The sequence below is a fragment of the Heterodontus francisci genome, chromosome 7 (genome assembly GCF_036365525.1).
Source record: "Heterodontus francisci isolate sHetFra1 chromosome 7, sHetFra1.hap1, whole genome shotgun sequence".
NCBI lineage: Eukaryota > Metazoa > Chordata > Chondrichthyes > Heterodontiformes > Heterodontidae > Heterodontus > Heterodontus francisci.
The window spans coordinates 84,637,530-84,662,117 of NC_090377.1; the positions used below are offsets into that span (position 1 = coordinate 84,637,530).

General features: G+C 41.1%; 1 protein-coding gene across 2 annotated transcripts in view; it reads right to left on the minus strand.

The window, feature by feature from the left end:
• The window catches only part of nckap1 (NCK-associated protein 1), a 272,818-nt gene extending 248,529 nt beyond the window's left edge, over positions 1 to 24,289 (minus strand). For both annotated transcript variants that reach the window (XM_068035570.1, XM_068035569.1), the window contains exon 1: positions 23,994 to 24,289. In XM_068035570.1, coding sequence (XP_067891671.1) covers positions 23,994 to 24,098 — 105 coding nt within the window. In that variant the 5' untranslated portion in view covers positions 24,099 to 24,289. The remainder of the gene's footprint in view (positions 1 to 23,993) is intronic.
• Positions 24,290 to 24,588: the final 299 nt, after the last annotated feature.

A 24,588-nucleotide genomic window follows, 5' to 3' on the forward strand; every position in this document is an offset into this window, starting at 1 on the left:
GGGAATCTTGGAAACAACCCTACTCCAAACCCCATCTTTTACCTGTCCTTTCATCTACCATAGCAAAAGTGAAGAGATGAACAGGTCTTATTAATTTTGTGCCTCTGTTCTACAATTATGAAAAGCAATCCAGGTCAGCTTACATTTACATCATCTAAATTTTATCCCCAAAACAAAGAATCACCATCTTTGCTGAACCTTTTCAAACTTAGAGTACCCAAAACTGTGCACAATATTTCAAATGTAGCCCCACTAACAATCTTTATGAGGCAAGAGTAACTGATTTGACTTGTAATCAAATGGACAACAAACAACTAGCATTTGACTTGCTTTGCTGATGACAACTTCACGGTGACTGGAAACTTTCATTGATTAATCAATAATACTCAAATCCTTTTCAATCTTTCCAATCAACATCCCTTCAGAAATTTAGAAATAAGTCCCCTGCTTTATGCCTGGAAAAACAATATCTACCGACCAAATTAAAGCCAGAAAAAGGTAGAAAAATAACATGATCCCAAATGACACATTTAGCTTTGACATAAAATTACAATTGAATACAGTGCTCGACACAGATAAGACCTAACAATTTGCAAATTTCAGGTCTGTACAAGATATTCTTGTAGATCCACTGTCAGCAGCTACTCCCAAGTACAGATACCATGTCTCCTGTAACCTGGAGGACACTTTTATTGCCCAATATCAAATCAAATGATCACCTTAAAACTCAGACCAGTTATGGTGCATAATGGATAGTGTGATCAATATAATACACAAACATTTCTCCTTCCAGAAGGCAAACAGGTGAGCACTCCTGTGAGACAAGGCTAACTACAAACTAATGAGCTGATTTATTTTACATGAAATACCTAAATGAACATAGATTAAGTTCCTGAGAACTATTTCATACTCTCCATGCTATGAGGAGCAATAGAGTAGACTCCCTCACATTACTGATGTTGCAATAAACGTTTCCAGTCAGTGCAAAGCTGTCATAAACAAACTAGTCAAAAAGTAGGTGCACCATTATTTGAGTGGTTAACACACCAATCACACTTCACTAGGCGCAGTGACTGACTGGTCCTCACTTTAACTCAAAGTTTTCCCTAACACAGGTGTTAAAGTAACTGATCTGTAATTAACTACATTAGCTTTGTGTCCCTTTTTAAAAATAGGTACTATGTTAATCTCCATCTTCTATCCAGTCTTCCAGTACACATCCACACTCAATAGAATCTGAAGTGTAATTTCTACGGAATCAATTTCCTTCCTCACCTCCCTCAGGATCTGAGGATTTATCTGATTAGGCCTCAGTACTTTGTCTTCTTTTAGCTTAACTAACTTACTTTAAAATGTTCCCTTTCTTCATCGTCACATCGCTCACCTTGTCCTCAACCACCTCAGGATTCACATCCTCTCTGGTTTGAAGAGCCAAGAAAAAATATCTGCCATTTTTTAATCATCTACAAATAAACAATCCTCTTCTCAGAGTCTCATGTTGCTTTTAACAATTCACTTTTCATTAGCATACTTGTGAAATAGGTTACTGTTCCATGCGGGCTCTCTGCAACAGCAATTCACCTAGTCCCAACTCCACCACCCTTTCCCACAGCTCTGCAAATTTTTTCTCTTTGGATAATTATCCAATGCCCTTTTGAAAGCCACAATTGAATCTGCCTCCACCACACTCTCAGGCAGTGCATTCCAGATTGTAACCACTCTCTGCAAAAAAGGTTTTTCCTCACGTCACCTTTGGTTCTTTTGCCATGCACCTTAAACCAGAGTCCTCTAGTTCTCAACCCTTGCGCCAATGGTAACAGTTTTTTTTTTCTTTCTACTCTATCCAGACCCTTCATGATTTTGAACACCCCTATCAAATCTCCTCTCAGCCTTCTCTTCTCTAGGGAGAACAGCCCAAGCTTCTCCAATCTATCCTCAAAACTGAAGTCCCTCATCTCTGGAAACATTCTCATGAATCTGTTCTGCGTCCTCTCCAATGCCTTCACATCCTCCCTAAAATGCAGTGCACAGAACTGGACACAATACTGTTGAGGTATAATTAATGTTTTATAAAGGTTTACCATAACTTCCTTGCTTTGATACTCTATGCCTCTATTTATACAAAGGCCAGGATCCCTTATGCCTTTTTAACCACTTTCTCAATTTGCCTCGTCACATTCAATGATTTGTGCACGGTCATGCAGGTCCCCACCTGCCAAGAATAAGGCACATTAATTTCACCACATGAACATTGATTTTTAAACTGTTATTGGAGTAAAAGAACTTGCTTTTTAAAAGAAAGCAACACCAGAACCCTTGACTGGAAAGATATTTGCATATTTACAGACAGTGCTTAAAAGGGACAAAAGGCCACCTGCTTGCCAACTAGGGGAGTTTTAAATTGGAGAGTGTTGAAGGCAGAAAGCTCTTTGCTCCTGGACTGAGAACATCTCTCGCCTGTCTGCTCTCACATCTTTCTTACAGAGCTTAAGACCCACTGAAGACACTTGAACCCCAAGAGAGAAAAGTCTCCTACAGCGAACAAGGTTTAAGAATGATACTGGGCCCCAACGACAAAACTACCTACAATCAAGGACTCTACCAAGAGCTCGAAGCACAGTAACAAAACCTCTTCAGAGATTGCCTCAAACGTTTTCACTTTATTTTTCTCCCGCTCTTTTCTGTCCCTATTTGCACGTGTGTACCGTGTGTGCATGGTAGCATGGGCGCAGCATGAATCCATAGGCGTTAACCGAACTAAAGTTTAAGTTTTAATAAATTTCACTAAACCTAAGAAAGCCTGCTTGTGCTCATTTCTTTGCCTTATATTTGGAAAGCGGTGAACAAGGATTCACTGAGGGGGAGCTCAAAACACAGTGCGTTTAAAAACAAAACCCGGTTATAGTAAGACCAGGTGAAGGCTGAAAGGGACCCCACACACCTTTCTCATCTGGTCGTAACATGCACATATACCCACAGATTCCACTGCTCCTGCATCCCCTTCAGAATTGTATCCTTTATTTTAAATTGCCTCTCCTCGTTCTTCCTGCCAAAATGTATCAGTTCACAGTTCTCTGCATTAAATCTCATCTGCCACATGTCCACCCATTTCACCAGCCTGTCAATGTCCTCTTGAAGTTTATTGCTATCCTCCTCACAGTTCACAATATTTCCAAGTTTTATGTCATCCGCCGATTTTTAAATCGTGTCCGCCACACCCAAATCTAGGTCATTAATATAGATTACATTTCTTTACCATCCTTTACAACCTCAAGATGTCCCAAAGCGCAGCCAATGATTAGATAAATATACATCAGGAAGAGCAGGGGTCCAAACACTGACCCCCAGGCAACTCCACTATAAACCTTCTTCCAGTCAATAAACACCCATTAACCTATGGAGATGAAAATTACTTTTGATTGTTTTCTGGTAACACTAGAATGGAAAATATGAGATAACGGAGCCACAGAAGGTAGAAACAAAAACAGAAAATGCTGGTAATACTCAGCAGCTCAGGCAGCATCTGTGGAAAAAAAACAGAGCCAACGTTTCAGGTCTGTGAACATTCATCAGAACTCCATTAACTCTGGTCTTTCTGTCCACAGATACTGCCGAACCTGCTGAGCACCAAATAAAAGAGTCGGAAGTATTAATTCTTCAATGGTTTATTACATCAGTAACAAGTTGGAAATGACTGCTTGATTAAAAAAAATTCTCAGTTTACAGCAATAGCTTGTGCTACAAATGTGATTTACTTTGTCAAAACATTGAGGATTACTCGTGCTCACTTGATTAAATCTTCCTATCTCTATAATCTCCTCCAGCCCCCCCGACCCTCAAAGAGATCTGCGCTCCTCTCATTCTGGCCTCTTGAGCATCCCTGATTTTAATCACTCTACTATTCGGTGCTGTAACTTCAGCTGCCTAAGCTTTAAGCTCTAGTTCTCTCCCCATACCTCTCCACCTTACTTTACCTCTTCACCTTTCCAACTCACTTTCCTCCTTTAAGACACTCCTTAAAACCTACTTCTTTGATTAAGCCTTTGGCCATTAGCCCTAACATTTCCTTATGCTTCGGTGCAGAGGGATCTGGGTGTCCTCGTGCAGGTAATAAGACAAGCAAATGGAATTTTGGCACTTATTGCCAAAGGAATAGAGTATAAAAGTAGGGAAGTGTTACTGCAACTATACAAGGCATTAGTGAGACCGTACCTGGAGTATTGCGTACAGTTTTGGTCCCTTTACTTGAGGGGGGATGTAGTGGCATGGAGGCAGTTCAGAGGAGGTTCATTAGATTGATTCCAGAGATGAGGGGTTTGTCTTATGAAGAGAGATTGAGCAGTTTAGGCCTTAACTCTCTAGAGTTTAGAAGAATGAGAGGAGATCTAATTGAGGTATATAAGATGATTAAGGAGATTAACAAAGCATACGTACAGAGGATGTTTCCTCTTGTGGGGCAATCTAGAACGAGAGGTCATAGTTTTGGGATAAGGGGTAGCAGGTTTAAAACAGAGATGAGGAGAAATTACTTCTCTCAAAGGGTCGTGAGTCTGTGGAATTCAATGCTGGGACATTGAGTAAATTTAAGGAGGAGATAGACAGATTTTAAATTTGTAATGGGTTGAAGGGTTATGGAGAACGGGCAGGAAAGTGGAGCTGAGGCCGAGATGAGATCAGCCATGATCATATTGAATGGCGGAGCAGGCTCGAGGGGCTGAATTGCCAACTTCTCCTAGTTCTTGCGTTATGTGGCTCAGCATCATTTTTTGTTTTATAATGCCTCAGTGAAACACCTTGTGAGTTTTATGTTCAAGGCTCTAGATAAATACAAGCCATTGTACAACAAAACTCTACCATACGTCATGCTTCTGAAGTATATCCAAAAATAAATGTATACTTTTAATAGAACTCTCTTAAAAGTGAGAAGATGTTTGCTAATGAATAGCAAGGCTGTACTATCATCCCATAGTTTAGAAATTACAAACTATTCAAGCTAACATAAGAACGCAAGAAGAAATAGGAACAGTAGGCCATCCAACCCCTCAAGCCCGCTCTGCCATTAAGATCATGGCTTATCTGATCCTGACCTCAACTCCACTTTCCTACCTGTTCACCATAACCCTTGACTCCTTTATAGTTCAAAAAGTCTATCCTCTCAACTTTGAATATATTCAATGACTCATCCTCCACAGCTCCCTGGAGTAGAGAATTCAAAGATTCATAACCATGAGAGAGAAAGGTCCTCCTCATCTCAGTCTTAAATGAGCGCCGCCTTATTCTGAAACTGTGCCTCCTAGTTCTAGATTCTTCACAAGGGGAAACATCCTCTCAGCATAGACTCTGTCAAGTCCCCTCAGAATCTTACACATTTCATTAAGATCACCTCTCATTCTTCTAACCCCCCCATGTGGGCAAAATCTGCTCAACCTTTCCTCATAAGACAACCCCTTCATCCCAGGAACAATAATTTATGATGTCACTTCAATTGACACTATTTGTTACCCTCCAAAGATGATTAACAGTTTCAAAGCATGATGTAAAACATTTTCAATCCCTAGTGCACAATACATCACTCCCAAAACATGCCGATGACAAAGTTAATATTTGCACGGATTGTTCAATTCTGTTACTGGTCAATAAAAAAGCACAGGTGTGACCCAGGGCAATGTGGTCACTTCACTGCCGTGCCTTGTGAGAGATGGTCTGTTAAAATCTTCAGGTTTACCTTACATATTCTCCAAGATTTAGCTGTGCTGGTCAATCCTGTCTCAGCACCTTACATTCACAAATGTGTTCATACCTCCCAACATCAAATCATAACCCAGTGTGGAACAATATCCCCTCGTGACCAGAACTGGATTTTGTGCCTTTTAAATATGCCTTTGTATACACTTATTTGCTGCACTTCTTTGTTGTTTCTGCATGGAGTGGCTTGGTAACATCACTACTGACCGAGTTAGCCAAGTCCTGAAGGACATATCTGTCAGAAGCTACAATGCAGGACTACATGCAAGCTAAACAGTGAAAGCAGCATGCTATAGACAAAGCTAAGCGATTCCACAACCTTAGAATGGTTACAGCACAGGCAGCCATTCGGCCCATCACGTCCATGCTGGCTCTCCGCGAGAGTAACTCATTTAGTCTTAATCTCCTGCCTTTTCATCACAGCCCTGCAATTTTTCCCCTTTCAGATAATTATCCAATTCTCTTTTGAAAGCCATGATTGAACCACACTCTCAGGCAGTGTATTTCAGATCCGAACGAGTCAATGCACAAAGTTGTTTCTCGTGTCCCCTTTGGTTCTTTTGCCATTCACCTTAAACCGGTGTCTCCTAGTTCTAGACACTTCCACCAATGGGAACAGTTTCTCCATATCTACTAAGACCCCTCATGATATTCAACATCTCGATCAAATCTCCTCTTAGCCTTCTCTTCTCTAAGGAGAACTGCCCCAGCTTCTCCAATCATTGAACTTAATGAAGTTCCTCATCTCTGGAGCCATTCTCGTGAATCTCTTCCACACCCTTGCCAATGCCTTCACATCCTGCCAATGCCTTCACATCCTTCCTGAAGTGTGGTGCCCAGAATTAAATACAATATTCCAGTTGAGGCTGATCCAGTGTTTTATTCAGTTCAGCATAACTTAATTGCTTTTGTGCTCGATGCCTCTACTTGCAAAGCGCAGGATCCCTTATGTCTTATTAATCGCTTTCTCAACTTGCCCTGCCACCTTCAACGATCCGTCCAAATATAACCCCAGGTCCCTCTGTTCCTGCACCCCCTTTAGAATAGTACCCTTTATTTTCTACTGCCTCTCCTCATTCTTCCTACTAAAAAGTATCACTTCACACTTCTCTGCATTAAATTTTATCTGCCACATGTCCGCCCATTCCACGAGTGTGTCTCTGTCATTGTAGTCTATCTACCATCCTCCTCAAAGTTCACAATACTTCCAAGTTTTGTGTCATCTGCAAATTCTGAAATTGTGCCCTGCACACCCAAGTTTAGGTCATAAATATAGATCAAGAAAAACAGTGGTCCCAATACTGATCCATGAGGAATCCCACTATATACCTTCCTCCAGTCTGAAAAACAACCGTTCACCACTACTGTTTCCTGTCATTCAGCCAACTTCTTATCCATGCAGCCATTGTTCCTTTTATGCCATGGGCTTAATTCTGTTAACAAGCTGTTATGTAGCATATTACAATCAGGTGGTATGAGGCAAGGGTAACTTACACTTCTGACCTCCCAACTGACCGCAATGGTGTTTTGTTAAAAATGCGTGTTAGCCCCCCGAGTGTTTCACGGTCAAAGAAAAAACGACGGGTTTTCTTGTGGAGTTTTAAAAAGTCAACTTTTATTTAAACAGCAAAACCAGAATTGTTAGCAACCTTCACACACCCATTTGTACGCGATAGACAGAGAGAGAAAAAAGGGCTAGGATACAATTCAAGTCCAAAGTGATTTAAGAGTTCGTGGTTCACAGAAACCAACTGAATCTTCTCGGGAGGAAAGTACTGTTACAACCAGGTGAGGAAGATGCCTAGGGGGTTCTCTCAGCCTTTGCCTGGTCTTACCGTAACAGGGTTTAATTTTAAACACACCATGTTTTTAGCTTCCTCCTTGGTGAATCCTTGTTTGCTGCTTTCCAATTATAAGGCAAAGAAACCAGGACAAGCAGTTTATCTTAGATTTAAAGAAAAGTTTGAAATTTATTAAACTTAAACTCTAATTCGGTTAACGCCAACAGATACACGACGCACCCATGCTTTATGCACAGGCGACACGTACGCAGATTGAGACAGAACAGAGCAGAAGAAAAATAAAGTGGAAAGGTTTGAGGCGATATCTGACGAGTTGTTGTTACGGTTCTTCGAGCTCACTGTAGAGTCCTTCATTGCAGGTAGAAATTCTTTTTTGTTGGGGCCCAGTATTCTTCTTAACCCTTGCTAGCTGTAGGAGACTTTTCTCTCTTGGGGTTCATGTGTCTTCAGTGGATTCAGAAGCTTGTGAGAAAGAGATGGGAGCAGACAGGAGAGATCTTCTCAATCCAGGAGCGAAGTCTTTCTGAGTTCAAACTGTTTGCACAATTCAGAAAACCCCAGGCTGCCAAGCAGGTTAGTCATGTGACTAACTGGTCTGACCACATCTTGGATTCTATTACCTTAGCAGTCTCTGGAATGCTCCTTTTACACACAACACCTCGTGATAAAGGTCCATTGTGGGTTGAATGCGTCAAGGAATGGTCCTTTGTCCTTCCAATCACCGTCTGTTATTATGCAAATATCTTTTCCACGCACAGCTGACCTGGTTGACAAGATCTTTCTTCATTCCAGTAACAGTTTAAGATCATTGTTCATGGCAAAATTCATGTGCCTCATTCTTGGCAGGTGGAGCCTAGCATGACAGTGTTCAAAGGTGCAGGCCAGTTCTTTGTAATCATAAACCTACTGGGATGTTGTAGATTTCTGGTGGTTAAAACTTTAGTCCGGAGGCAGTGGTCATATTTTTCTCTGCTGCAGCAAGTTGAAGTATAGCATCAATAGCAGGGCTTCTTCTTTGTGCTGGACACATTTCACAGCCTTTGGCTGGAACTGGCTTTCTGCAGTCTTTTGTTGATCTTCCTTCTCTCTACAGAGGGGACCTTTTTAAGGTAAAACATCCATCACATTAGAGTCTGTCAGGTGAAATGGGGCCCTCTCCCCAGGTTTGACGACACGATGGTCCAGGATATGGAAACAATTGCTGTCTTGGCAGCTGGCTGGGAACCATTCTGTTACAATGGTAGTAACTTCACACTCATTCATTTTAGTTTGGCTGTTAACACAGTCTGTCTGCCATAATCTTTGATAGCCCCATTCCTGGTAGGAGTCATTAACATATAATGGGCTCCTTTCAATTTCAATGACTTTTCCCCAGAGCTAATTCAGATGCAGTTAATGAGTTTCGTCTTTACAGACAGGCTTGATGATTGCCGGTACAGGAGGGGTTACCTGACTTCTACTCCATTTTGTCTGTGGTACAGATGTGTCCATTTTCTTGTCGTTGAGTTTACCAGTTGACCTTTTGTCATAATTCCTCCAGTTCATTGTTTATTTCATCATGGCTCCTTCTGAGCACGACAGGCACTTTATTAAACACCTTTAGGCAGTCTATGTACATCACATCAACTACATTATTCTTATCAACTCTCTGTTACATCAAAAACCTCAATCAAGTTAGGTAAGCACCATCAGTCCTGAACAAATCCATGCTGGCTTTCCATAATTAATCCACATTTGTTCAAGTGACTGTTAATTTTGTACTGGATTATCGTTTCTAAAAGCTTTCCTGCCAAGGTAAAACTGCCTGGCCTGCAGTTGCTGGGCTTATCCTTGTATCCTTCTTTGAACAAAGGTACAACATTTGCAATTCTCCAATTCTCTAGCACCATCCCCTGTATCTATGGAAGAATGTGGCCAATGCCTCTGCAATTTCCACCCTTATTTCCATCAGTATCCACGGATGCATCGAATCCCCAGTTCTGGTGACTCATCAACTTTAAGTACAGCCAGCTTTTCTAATACCACTTCAACAATTTTTAACCCATCCAGCGTTTTAAATACCTCCTCTTTCAATCTGACTTGGGCAGCATCTTCTTCCTTGGCAAAGACAAATGCAAAGTGCTCATTTATTACCTCAGCCATGCATTCTGCCACCATGCGTAAATCCCCTAATCAGCCCCACTCCTCCTTCTACCACCTTTTTACTATTATTTTTATGCCTATAGACTTTTGGGTTCTGTTTTATATTAGCTGCCAGTCTCTTCTCATAATTTCTTTCTCTTTATTTTGACTTCCCGTCTGAGCTTTCTACATTTGGTCTGGTTCTCACTTCTATTATCAACCTCACATCTATCAGACACACACTTTTCTGCACTAATCTTACTCTCTTTCATCATCCAGGCACCCTTTGTTTGTCCTACCTTTACCTCTCAATGGAATCTATCTCAACTATGACTCTATACCTGCACTCAAACCATCTCATCTTCAAAGGTAGCTCATTGTTCCATTCCATTTTTGCCTGCCAATCTTTGATTCCAATTTACCTGGGCCAAATCCCTTCTCACCCCACTGAAATTCGCCCACTCCAATTAGTTATTTTTACACCAGATTACTCCTCGTCCTTTTCCATAGCTAACCTAAGTCTCAGGATACTATGATCATTGCCCCCAAAATGTTCCCCAACTGACACTTGATCCACCTCATTCCCCAGAACCAATGGATCAGATCAAAGCTCTGCAGTCCTGCCACATTCAGTCATGAATGGTGATGGACAGTTAAACAACTAATTGGAAGAGGAGGCTCCACAAACATCCCCATCCTCAATGAGGGCGGAGGCCAGCATGTCAGTGCAAAAAACAAGGCTGAAGCATTTGCATCCATCTTCAGCCTCCTCCTGAGGTCCCATTATCACAGATGCCAGTCTTCAGCCAATTCAATTTACTCCACGTGATATCAACAAACATGTGAAAGGACTGGATACAGCAAAGGCTATGGACCCTGACAATATCCCAGTTGTAGTACTGAAGACTTGTGCTCCAGAACTAGCCGCACCCGTAGTCAAGCTGTTCGAGTGCAGCTACAACACTGGCACCTACCCAACAATGTGGAAAATTGCTCAGGTATGCCCTGTCCACGAAAAGTAGGAAAATCCCATCAGCCTACTCTCAATTACCTGCAAAGTGATAGCACGGTCAACGACAGCTTTCATCAAACGACACTTACTCAGCAATAACCTGCTCACCGATGCTCAGTTCTGCCAGGAAAGCTCGGCTCCAGACCTCATTACATGAGCAACAGAGCCGAATTCCAGGGGTGAGGCGAAAGTGACTTCCCTTGGCATTAAGGCAGCATTTGACTAGGTGTGGCATCAAGAAGCCCTAGCAAAATTGAAGTCATTGGGAATCAGAGGAAAATCTCTCCACTGGTTAGAGCCATACTTTGAACAAAGGAAGATGGTTGTGGTAGGCACATCACTGCAGGAATTCCTCGGGGCAGTGTCCTAGGCCCAACCATCTTCAGCTACTTCAATGACCTTCCCTCCATCATAATGTAGAAGTGGGGATGTTCACCGACAATTCCAGTGTTCAGCTCCATTTACAACTGCTCGGATAATGAAGCAGTCTACACCCACATGCAGCAAGAGCTGGACAACATCCAGACCGAAGCTGTTAAGTGGCAAGTAACATTCACACCACACAAGCGCCAGGTAATGACCATTTACAATAAGGGAATCTAACCATGACATTCAAAAGCATTGCCATCACTGAAAATCACCCACTATCAACCTCCTGGGGGTTACCATTGACCAAAAACTTAACTAGACAAAAAATACTATGGCTACAAGAGCAGGTCAAAGGCTTGGAATTCTGCAGCAACTCACCCCAACTCCCCAAAGCCTGACCACCATCTACAAGGCAGGAGCGTGACAAAATCCTCTCCACTTAGCTGGATGAGTGCAGCTCCAACAACACTCAAGAAGCTCAACACCATCCAGGACAAGGCAACCCACTTGATCAGCACCACATCCACCACCTTAAACATTCACTTCCTTCACCCCAAGCGCACAGTGGCAACAGTGTACACCATCTACAAGATGCACTGTCGCAACTTGCCAAAGCTCCTTCGACAGCTCCTTCCAAACCTGAGACCTCTACCACCTATGAGAACACCAACTACAAGTTCCCCTCCAAGTGATGCACCATCCTGATTTGGAAATATATCACCATTCCTTCTTTGCACTGGATTAAAATCCTGGAACTCCTGCCCAAACAGCACCTTGGATGTACCTACACCACATCGACTGCAACGATTCAAGAAGGAAGTTCACCGCGATTCAAGAAGGCACCTCACCATCACCTTCTCAAAGACAATTAGGAATGAGCAATAAATGCTGACTTTGTTAGCAATGTCCACATCCCATGAACGAATATTTTTTAAAAACTGATCCAAAATACTTACGTGAAATGAGATCACACACATCATTAGGTGACTTTTTTTTAAATATAGACCTTAAGTGAATGTACAGAGTGGCAGTTACAATTAAAGCTCATATGACTTACTTTCAGACCACTCCTTATGAAGAAAAGGCATAAACCACACTATCACCTGTTAGTAGGCTGACTTAAATTTTCCACATAAATCTTCCAGTTCTGACCATGTCTGATCTTAAAGGAGCAAATTCTCCCTTGCTAAGCAGGCTCCATTCCCAGACCTAACTGGAATGAGTGAATGACAGCCCTTGAACATATGTTTTCTTTTCATGATATAAAAAAGAGGTTTTAGATGCAGCGTTTGTTATGGACCTTTTGGTACCAACTCTTCAGAGGAACCAAGTTTAGCATATAGAGCAGAAGCTCTCAGGGCAACACTCACCTGGAAACTGTCAGATGGATGAAAGAACAGACTTGAAACCCTTAACTAGCCGGGTAAATGTTTGATAACAGAGCATAACATGTTAAAAGTATGAATTGTAAAAAGGAAAACCCATGTCATCAAAACGAAATTACAAGAATAATAATTTGGGACTGATAGTCTCGCAAGTAACACCAACTGAACAAACATCCCTGGGCCATAAATGCCAACTTGGCCAAAATCAGACACCATTATGGACTTGTTATTGCTCACTGTAACTTGCTATACCTTTCACAACAAATGAGCAGGGAACAAGGGAAGAGGTAAAACAGGTGTTCTATGGGGATGCAATGGTCCATGCCTGCCTTTTTGTGGGATTCTTTGTTCCAGTCCTACTCAGGCTCCCTCCCTCACCTCTTTCTCGGGTACATTGATTATTGTATCGGTGCAGTTTCCTGATCTCACCTGTCACACAGACAAGAAGTGCGACGATGAAAAATTATGGACAAAAATCTGAAAAGTTATAAAAACTGACTGTCTTTTTAAAAAAATGGATCATTCTTCTAAAATAAAAGTGAACAATGGGATCAAAAATGGCCACTGAAGGAAAGGGGCTTGGCGTTTGGATATACAAACTGTCTGACAGCAATAAAGAAAAATCTTCAAAAGCTAAGTGGTGTTAATTGCACCCATCCTACACCCATCCCAAAATATTACAGGACTGAATGGGTTCTTCTGAAACAAAGGTGGTGCAAAGTAGCCACGTCCTGAGCCATTGTGCAATCACCATGGGGAAGAGATCAAAGCGTCTCCCACCAGGAGGCAAGATGCAACACATTTGTACCTTAAAAGGCAGCCGAGAGAGCGAGAGCGAGAGAGGAAAAAAAAAAGAGACCCAGAAAGCAGCATCCAAGAAGCTAGTTTCCAGCAAACCAGAAGGAACGTACCTTGCTGTAGAATTCTACATGTACACTTTATACAGCAGTGAATTAGAAGTGATCCACCATCTTCAACTAAACTTTTAACCAAGAGAGAAACCTCCAAACACGTCAGGCCTGCAACCAATGAGAACCTTACTTCCAAGAGAATTCAACAGGTTTATTGTGATCCTCCCCCACCCCCAAAACTTATAATCACTTTCAGCTTTTTGCTCTCTTATCTGTGCGTGTATGTGCGCACACAAATGCGTGAGTGGATGCAGTTGCGACAATTTCGGGTTAAGGCGTACTGATCAATAAATAATTAATTTATGTTTTAAACCCAGAAGAAAACCTGTCGCTACCTGTTTATTTGACAAATAAAACATAAAAGGGGTTAAACCCTGGTAGCAAAACACACTTGTCGCAGTCAGGTAGGAGTTGAACAGTGGGAACCACCCAAATCTCATCACGTGACCGTAACAAATTGGGGTTTCGAAGGCAGGATCTGAACTGCCAGATAAACGAGAGATTTGGAAAACGGGAGAAAAACTGGCCTCTAAATCAGTGGGAAAATAAACAAACAGGTTTTCTTGTACTTTTTTTTTTAAACAGTGTTAGACACAAAAGAGATGCCCACATTAAAACTACACAGCCTCCCATTGGAGGGGGAGAGGCTCCTTTTTGGGCACTCTTTGGCCCATGAAAAGGTCCCCTGGCAGCAATGGCTGCCCCCGCAACGGTGCCACCTGTCTGACACTAACACAGCCCACCCGCCCCAATTGCCAGGGCCTGCCTGCCAAACCCCGGCTACCCCCAACCCCACCATCAATGCACCCTCATCCTCCAGGTGCAGCCCCAGCAACAGCCACTACTAGTGCTGGCGCTGCTGAGCTGCCAGCCTTCAGATTACTGCCAGCAGAATGCAGCCCCAGTCCTGCTGAAATGGGGTCATCTGCCTGCTTTCAACCCCAGCAGCAGGTCTGCTGCCTCAACCGAAAAATTCCAGCCATATGCACAGAAAGCTCTGGACACTTTGAATAAAAGGGAAGACGCAAACCTCTAGTAGCTCTGATGCCACCTTGACAAACTTTTTTTTTTGAATTCATTCATGGGATGTGGGCATTACTGGCAAGACCACTATTCATTGCCCATTCCTAATTTCCCTTGAAGGTCGTGCTGAGCTGCCTTCTTTGAATCTGTAGAGTTCATGGAGTGAAGGTATTCCCACAGTACTATTTAGATAGGGGGTTCCAGGATTTTGACTCAGTGACAATGAAGGAACAACAACATATTTTCAAGTCAGGATAGTGTGCGACTTGGAGGGGAGCTTGAACATGGTGTTATTCCCATGCGACTGCTGCCTTTGTCCATCTAGGTGGTAGAGATTAAAGGTTCGGGAGATGCTGTTGAAGCAGCTTTGGTGAGTTGTCGTGCATCTTGTAGATGGCACACACTGCAGCCAAGGTGCAGCAGCGGCAGAGGGAGTAAATGTTTAAGGTGGTGGATGGGGTGCCAAACAGGCTGCTTTATCCTGGATGGTGGCGAGCTTCCTGAATATTGTTGGAGCTGCAATCAATGAGGTAGGTGGAGAGTATTCCATCGCACTCCTAACTGGTGCCTTATAGGTGGTGGAAAGGCTTAAACATATCAGGAGGTAAGTCACTAGCCACAGAATACCCAGCTTTTGACCAGCTCTTGTAGCCACAGTATTTATGTGGCTCAAACAATTCAGTGTCTGGCCAATGGTGACCCCCATCACCCTCCCCCAACTCCGCAAAAAAAGTTGTTGTTGATGAGGCCACTGAATGTCAAGGGGAGGTGGCTAGATTCGCGCTTGTTGGAGATAGTCACTGCCTGGCACTGTAGTGGCAGGTAACACTTGTGCCACATATCAGCCAAGTCTGAATGTTGTCCAGAGCTTGTTGCATGCAGGCATAGATTGCTTCATTATCTGTGGAATTGTGGATCGAACTGAACACTACAATCATCAGCAAATATCCTCACTTCTGACCTTATGATGGAGGGAAGTTTATTGATGAAGAAGCTGAAGACAGTTGGGCCTAGGACACTGCCCTGAGGAACTCCTGCAGTGATGTCCTGGAATTTAGATGATTAACCTCCAACAGCCACAACCATCTTCCTTTAGCTATGACTTCAACCAGTGGAGAGTTTTCCTGATTCCCGTTAACTTCAATTTTACTAGGGTTCCTTGAATCCAAAATCAATAAAACGTTGCCTTGATATCAGGGCAATCACTCTCACCTCACTTCTGGAGTTCAGCTCTTTAGTCCATGTTTAGACCAAGGCTGCAATGAAGTCAGGAGCTGCGCAATACTGGAGAAGTCAAACTGAGCATGGTGAGTAAATGCTTGACAGCACGGTCGACAACCCGCTCCATCACTTTGCTAATGATTGAAAATAGGCTGATGTGGCAGTAATTGGCTGGATTGGATTTGTCCTGATTTTTGTGGACAGGAGATACCTGGGCAATCTTCAACATTGTCGGGTAGATGCCAGTGTTGTAGCTGTACTGAACAGATTGGCTAGGAATGAGGCTTGTTCTGAAGCACAAGTCTTCAGTAATATGGCCAGGATTTTGACAGGGCCAATAGCCTTTGCTGTATCCAGTGCCTTCTGCTATTTTCTGACATCAAATGGAGTGAATCGAATTAGCTGAAGACTGGAATCAGTGACGGTGGAGGCATTAGGAGGTAGCAGAGATGGATCATGCACTCGGCACTTCTGGTTGAAGATGCAAACACTTCAGCTTTGTCTTTTCTACTCGCATGCTGGGCTCCATCATCATTGAGAATCCTCTCCAACTATTTGTTCAACTGTACATCACCATTCATGACTAGATTTGACCGAGCTGCAGAAAATTGATCTAACCCATTGGTTGTGGAATCACAGAGTTTTATCTAGCATGCTTGTACCTTCACCATGTTGGCACCTCATTTTTAGGCAAGCATGGTGCTTCTCCAGGCATGCTACTCTACACTCCTTATTGAACAAGTCTCCTGGTTTGATGGTAATGGTAGAATGAGGGATATGCAAAGCAATGAGGCTACACAGTGGAGTGGAATACAACTTTGTTATTGCTAATGGCCCACAGCACCTCATGGATGCTCAGTTTTCAGCTGCCAGATCTGATCTGAATTAATCCCATTTAGCATGATAACAGTGCCAATTAACACCACAGAGGTTGTACTGTGCAGTGGTCACTCCTACCAAGACTGTCTGGAACAGAAGCATCTGTGACATAGATCTGGGGAGGATGAGGTCACGCAATTTTTTTCAAGTGGGTACTCTCGCCACCTGCTGCAGGCTCAGTCTGGCAGCTGTGTCCTTCAGGACTCAGCCGGCTAGTCAGTCATGGATCTACCGAGCCACTCTTGGTGATGAACATTGAAGACCCTCGCAGAGTACATTCTGTGCCCTTACTGCTCTTGGTGGTTTTCCCAAGCAGTGTGATACATGGAATACAACTGATTCGTCAGATGAGAGAGGGCAGTAATTCAAAATCAGCAAGATGTTGCTTTGCTCATGTTTGACCTAATACTATGAAACTTTATGAGGTCCAGAGACAGCAATGAGGACTCCCAGGGCCATTCCCTTCTGATTGTGCACCAATGTACTGTTAGTAGGAAAGGACATATAAAGCAATGGTGATGGAGGAGACTGGGACATTGGCTGAAAGATATGATGCCAGAAAAGATTGCATCAGGACAACCTCACAACCCACGAGTCATTTCACAAAGCAAGAATTTACTGTGGTGCAAGACAGTCATACAGATTGGGAAAGCTTTAAAGCTCAAAGCTCCTGTAGACACCAAGACGTTAGGCATTAGAACATAAGAAATAGGAGAATAGGCCAGCTCCATTCAATATCATGACTGGTTTCCTACCTCAACTCCACCTGCTCCCACTATCCCCAAACCCTTTTTCCCTTAATACCTGAAAATCTATTGACTTCAGTCTTGATTATACTCAACAACTGAGCATCCACAGCTCTCTGGAGTAGAAACTTCCAAAGATTCACAACCCTTTGAGTAAAGGCATTTCTTCTCATCTCAGTCCTAAATGGCCAACCCCTTATTCTGAGAATGCTTCAATTAGATCACCTCTCATTCTTCTAAACCCCAGGGAATGAAGGTTTAGTCTACTCAATTTCTCCTCATAGGACCATTCCCTCATCCCAGGAACCGGTCTAGTGAACCTTCATTGAATTCCCTCTAGGGCAAGTATGTCCTTCCTTAGGTAAGGAGACCAAAACTGCATACACAACTTCAGGTGTGGCCTCACCAATGCCCTGTATTAAGACATCTTTACTCTTATACTCCAATCACTTTGTAAATAAAAGCTACCAGTTAGATTAGCAAGTTATTTAGTTAGGCTGTACCATCAGATTCCCTATAGCACATACCCTGCATACCACTCGAAGTACGAAAATGAAGCCAAAGGCAAACAAAAACAAATGACGCTCAAGTGCCTGGACAATGTACAACCTGACTCAACAAGATAACTGGCAGTAACATGACTAACCAATATTTAAAATGCATAAGAGCAAAAGGGTAGAGAGCTCCGATCAAACTAACCCACCACCAAAATGGCAATTTAAATATTATTTTGAAATTTACACAGTGACATTGCCAATTCCTGAATCGGACCTCACATCTGCAGGGGCAGAACACATCACCGTACATCAGTAAAATATATATAGGTTCAGAAGTGTTGTCTGTGATTTTAAAAAATGGTAAATATCTAAAAATCACTCAAGTTGAATTTAGAACAAATCACCGTTGTTGTTCTAATAATTGGGTGCCACCACGCTACCAACTTTCATATCAATGTAGAGTGGCAGGCAGTGTGCATTTGCATGAAACTGACTACATAACTTATGCCAAGGTTCAATCTATTGACAGTTGGCCATATTGAAGCCAGCTGCAGGCAGTCTCACACAGCTTGGATGGTCTAAGCAGCAAATGTAATACGTAAACTCAGTGCAAAGCCCCCGTATACAATTTTGAGATATAAATTACATACACTATCATAACCTAAACATATCATTTAATCACAAATCAGGTTATGTCACTTCTATTCTTTGACATTTGAAGTAATGACTACTTATTGAGTTAGAATTAGCAAACAGCAGCTGCAAGTGATATGTCCCAACAGCGGAATTAATCTACCCGTGCAGTGACACTTTAGGTTAAATAGTAGAGTTACTTTCCAACTCATAATACAGAATTAAACCTTTTCACACCTTCTTACAGTGTAGAATTTTTTTTCCCTCAACTCCCAATTTAAAAATGTGATGTTTAGTCAAATGATAGAGAGAGAAGTTTCACTTTCAATATTAAGTATTGACACACACCCTTTCCACACACACACACATTATTTCTGTTTGTTTATCACCAAGTCAACAAATAAAGAATTCATATTTATATCTGGGTTCAGATATCTTTGGAGATGCCTGGGATCTCCTTGTGTACTGCCTAGCATCTGTAGATCTCAGTTTGAAAACACATGCATTACCAGTACAGGACTGGTAAGCATTTATTGTTTTTATGTCCCTCACAACCAAAATTCAATTAACAGCACACCAAAAGCTTCTCTTTTTTTCCCAAGCAGAGTAACAAATATAAAATCAGGGTTTACAACTTCAATACTAACCGTTACCCGGCCATAAAGAGTCACTTTAAAAATGGTTTATTTTAAATTGTTATATTCATTCAATGCAACCAATATCAGTTCTCTCAGTTCAAGACTGAAAATATCCAAAGGGCAGTAATGACATCCATCTTGTTTACAGCAGTCATTATCATTAATTTATCTACAAAATGTTTTGAACCACACCCATTCCTTGGACCAAATTTCTCAGCAGGAATCAAAAATACAAAATTCTTGTTTAAATCAAATATTCATAAATGATGTTAACGTCAATTGAAGTTACCAGACAAATCCCTTGGAGATATGTGAAAGAGAAATCCTGGGTGTTGATGCACCTTAGTTGCAGTTTTGAAGAATAATACATGTACTAATTGTCTTTATGATTTTGACCTTGACAAGTTGAGAATTCTTCCAAGTCTTTTCAACTACCATACCACCCCAGGCTTCAGAATATGTTTTCTTAAAAATCCAACTTTGCGTAACTGCAGGAAAATCAATTGAGATATTTAGAACCTACTTTGAACACATATTTGAAAGAACAGGGTATTTTAGCTAATTTTTTTTAATGCTCAAAATGAAAGTAATTTTAATTCTACCTAAAATGTTATTGTTGCAGTGGTAATTGCCAATAGTATTGCAAAGGATTAAATTAACTTTCTAGTGGTGGGTACTCAGGTCTGGGTTCACTGTTCATTCGCACTTCTTTAACTTCCTTACCAGTATGCTTCAACTGTAGCAACTTTATTCAGTACATTATATTCAGTACTGTGTAATGTCCTTTTAAGAAGGAAGTCTTGATTTTTAATATTTTGCGAAATCCATTAAACTATGCATATCATATGATGTATTCTTTACTCAAATGTCTCATCGATTTTACATTTTATCAAAAATTTGAAGAATTGTACAAACAGATGCATTTCCACAACCTTTTGCTGAAACCTATGCATGGTTTTGTAAAGGGATATGTAGACCCATTAACCAACACTACAGTTACATCCATGGATTAATTGAACTTTTTTCCCTAATAATCAAACCTCTCTGATTTACTCCAAGATCCCAAAAGGTTGGCTCCTCAGAACTTAGAAAATGTTGACATTCTATTCTGCAGACACATCATGCAACTGAGTAACTAATGCTCCTTGATTAACCTGGCAGAGATGGAACCACTCCATTCCAATATTCCTGTCACAAACAACTAAAATTCACCCTCTTGGAGAATCCCAACTGTGTTTATCAGGATTCATATTTAACATCAGCTCTTCTTTAGTTATGAATTACCCTGTTTACCATGAGTTAAAACATCGTAAACACTGAATTTGTGAATGCGTTTACAAGGTTGCTACAGATAGCAACAAAAAACAGACACACAACGAACGATACAAAGCAAGGAAGCAATACGCATTCATAAAGTGAGCAAAATGAATTCATGCACACATATAGGCACACAGATAGAGATGCGAAGAGATAGCACATGCAAAGCAGAGCATCTGCGGCACAGCGAATATGCAGAGAACATGAAACAAACCACACATCAGAGTGCATGAGCATGTACTGATGAGAATAAGCGTGCAGAGTAGGTGACAAGAGCACAGCACAAAGAGTATACAACCTGAGAAATAGCTCACAGTGAACACGAGGCAGAGACAAGACAGAGAAACCCACATACAAGGAGTTGTATTCGTGAAATACAGAGGGGACACGGTCAAGACACACAGTGGAAGAGTGTGAGCCAGTGCACTGCGTTCACACGTGCAAGAGACAGAGACACACAAAAAGAGTGACAAAGAGACAAACAAATCACACTAATCTCCAGTTCTACACGGTTACTAAAGACTTAGGATAACAATATAACAATCTTTACAGCATATATTTTTGGTAAAATTACTTATAGCACAAGTGGGATTTTCTGTTCAAGATTCATATGAAAATATTGCAATCATTTTACTATCTAGATACAGAAATAGCTGTCGTCAGCCAATCTATACACAGAAAATATTACTGTTCTTATTAATTGAGGTGATAATGCAAATACATTATCAGGAATGAGCCCACATCCATTCCCTCACCAAGACCACCTAATTCCACCATGTTTAACATCACCTGTTGCCGCCCGCCTCCGCTCATCAGCTGCTGAAACCCTCATTCATGACTGTTACCTCTAAATTATTCCAATGATCACCTGGCCGGCTTCCTCTTGAACTCTAAAACTCTGCTGCCCATACCCTAACTCGCAGCAAATCTCGTTCATCCATCGCCCCTGTGGTCACTGACCTGCTCAGTCTGGCAATAACAATTTTAAAATTCCCATCTTTGTTTTTAAATCCCTCCATGGCCTCGCTCCTCTCCAGTGCTACAACTCTCCAAAATTTCTGCACTCCTCCAATTCTGACCTCTTGCACATCCTCCAATTCTGACCTCTTGCACATCCTCAATTTTCAGTGCTCCACTGTTGATAACTTCCTGTGAAACAGCTTGTGACGTTTTATCACATTAAATGGAAGTTTTTCATTTCAGTACATATGGAAATTTTAAGCAAATCTGAAAGAGGTATTTTTGAACCACTTTGGAAAATAACTACAACTGAGTACCATATGATTATGTACATGTTCAACTTTTACTTCAAGTCAAGTCAAGCCAAAATGTAAACAAAAAGTGTTCAGCATAAAAAAGGTCAAAAACTTCAATTTCTTCAAATTTAAACAGAACTTTATCAAAAATTCTTCTACACAATCCAATTATTTTTGCGGTTTTCCAGTTCCAACACCTCCCCATGCAGCAAAAAATAAGTTAAAGTATCATCGCTAATATAGTACATATATTTTTGTTTCGAAAATCTTATTGGGCATTTGGCAATTTAATACAGACGTTGCAGTGCAACAGGTTTCATTCCAGGACTGCCAAATGAAACAAGTTGTAGAAACAATTAAAATTTAGAAAAAACTCTTTCGAAATTTGTCAATGAAAAAAATCACATTTTTTCTTGAGCACGTTATCTACTGCCACCAGACAAAACAAGAGATGATCTACTTTTGACAAAGAACTGATGAGTTGAAAGAATGTTCCACATAGTTTTTATTTCAGAAAACGTCCTCATGGATCATAACTAGTAGTGTTGAAAACAAGACAGTTGGAAAAAAAATACTCATGGGTCACAACAAACTGAATTGTATAATGTTAAGTGACAAAGCTAAGTTTTATTGCTGATTAGCATATACATTGTGATTAACCATCACGCCAATATCCACTAGCAATACAATAGTGTTTGTACAAAACAAATATATTTAGCAGGGTTCCCTATTTAATTAAAATGTTTGTATGGGTATAGTTTGACAGAGACAAAGCAAATTACATTCAACTTGAAAATTTGTGAATGAAGTCACTTTCATATACAGTCTATGAATTTTTTTTGATATTATAAGCTATAATTTGACAACTCGCATTTATATAGCACTTCTGGCATATAAAAAATGTCCCAAGGGGGGAAAGGGAGATGAAGACACAAGAGGGAATTCCGAATATGTGGCTCTGTTTAAAATATTTAACTCAAACCTGGTAATTGCATTACAAAAATAAAACCTGAAATTATTAAATTGAGCCAAAACATCAAAATACATAACCAGTTTGCCAAAAACATAACTAGATTAGGACTTCAATATAATAGAAGCATACAAGGAGGAAACCGAGATCAGGTGCACAATTATGTGATCTTCATTAAGTTTTAAGATAGATCAATCATATTTAGTCTAATATATAATTTTCTGTAAACTCCTGTAAAATAGTTGAATTCATCATGTGCTTTATTAAGTTACGTTTTGCAAAACAGCACTGCATCATGCAATTTGATTATATTAAGAAAAGCTGGTTTAAGTATAAGCAGTTTTTAAAAGTTTGATAGTTACTATAAACTGCCAGTGATTCAAGTTATAGATCCATTCAACAGAAGGACCAAGTGACAAGACACCAGCTTCCAGGTTAAATGAGGCACTATTTACAGATGCTTATTGGGCAAAAAACATTGTTCATGTAAGACACAGTACGGTAACCACACTTTGGTGTCCTTTTTTCCACATGTCCATCAAACCAGTCACATCCCACTGTTTTTAGAACTTTAGCAATTACACTACCCTCATCCAGTGGATGATTATTTGCTCCACTCAGGTGTAAATCTAGTTTTCATTTGAATACGTTTACACATTTCACACGAAGCGGTGGTTTAAGAATGTTTCATGTGATTTTGTAGTACTTCCTCTGTGAAACCATCAGAAGCCACATACATCCGGCCAAACAAAACTTCAGAGATTTACTTTGGTATCCCAAGTTCACTGATTTGGTTTGAACTGACTTGATTCAACCATACTTAAAAAGATATTCATGATTTAAAATTAACTTTTATCTTAAAATATTCAAAGAGCTAAACAAAATGAATCCATCTCAAATTCCTAAACAGTCTGTAGTTACAACTGCATATTTATAAACATGTCCTATGTTGGGGGCAAAATAAGGAGGATCTCGACCATTTCTGACAGCCAAAAATTCGCTGCAGTCCTCGTGTGGACAGTTGTGACCAGACACTCAAACATCATTCATTTTAACTTAACCTGAATGATTTTTTAAAAAATCAACAAAATAAATTTAAACATTTGTACATATAGATTGAATGCAACAGGCCCAAATATCTGCCAAGACGAACGCTAACTCTTCTACCTTATTGCACTGCAAAAACAGAAAATAGATAGATATTATTTCGTAATGCGTTGGCAAAAATTCAGCCGGATTTCAAACTCAAAATGATTTTCAGAACTGCTTTTATGTACAAGGCGCCGGACTGAAACTCCTACAGGCCAGACATTGAAAATGTATGTCTTTTTCTCCAGGATAATCTGGATGAAAACGCCACAAATCATGAGTTGAGAAGTGAAGCCCGCCCATTCCGTACCCAAAGGATGCCTCTTTCTTTTTTCTGTCTCTCAGGAAGCTCCAATGTACTTGGCCAGGAAGCACCTACCTTTTTGATGTTATAAATTCGAGTCAGCATACCAATCCCCCTGTCGTTCAGGATTGTCAGCTTCTCGGCGATCTTCTGCTGGCTTGACATTACGGCCCTAGACATGGTTCCGACACAGTTTTATATTTATTTCAAAGAACAAAAGGCTTTTTTCCGGTGCTGGCCGAAGCTATTAAAAAGGTAAAATCTCCATCACAGAAGACAGCACCCTTCCCTCAACCTCAGCTCCTTCTCCTAGGTGGTGGCCCTCTCCCAAACCGAGGCTGCTTCCTCCGGTACCATCCAAGCTTCACGTGACCGCGCCTCCCACTGCTCGGGACCAGTGCTCACTAGCGCCCCCAACACTGGCTGACTCCTCCGCTCAAAACAGGCGCCGCAATCTGGCTGTACTTGCCTTTGGCACGTTTTCTGTTCTGTCCATCCGGGCAGATGTCCCCAGGATTGTACTTCCCTCCCACAAGTGGACATACATAGATGTACAATGACAGCATTGTACCACTCTGCTATAAATGTTCACATAAGGATCTATAGTGAAGAGCTTGTAAAAGTTTTGTTTTAAAAAAACAAACGTTATCGAATCACTTAAATATAAAAA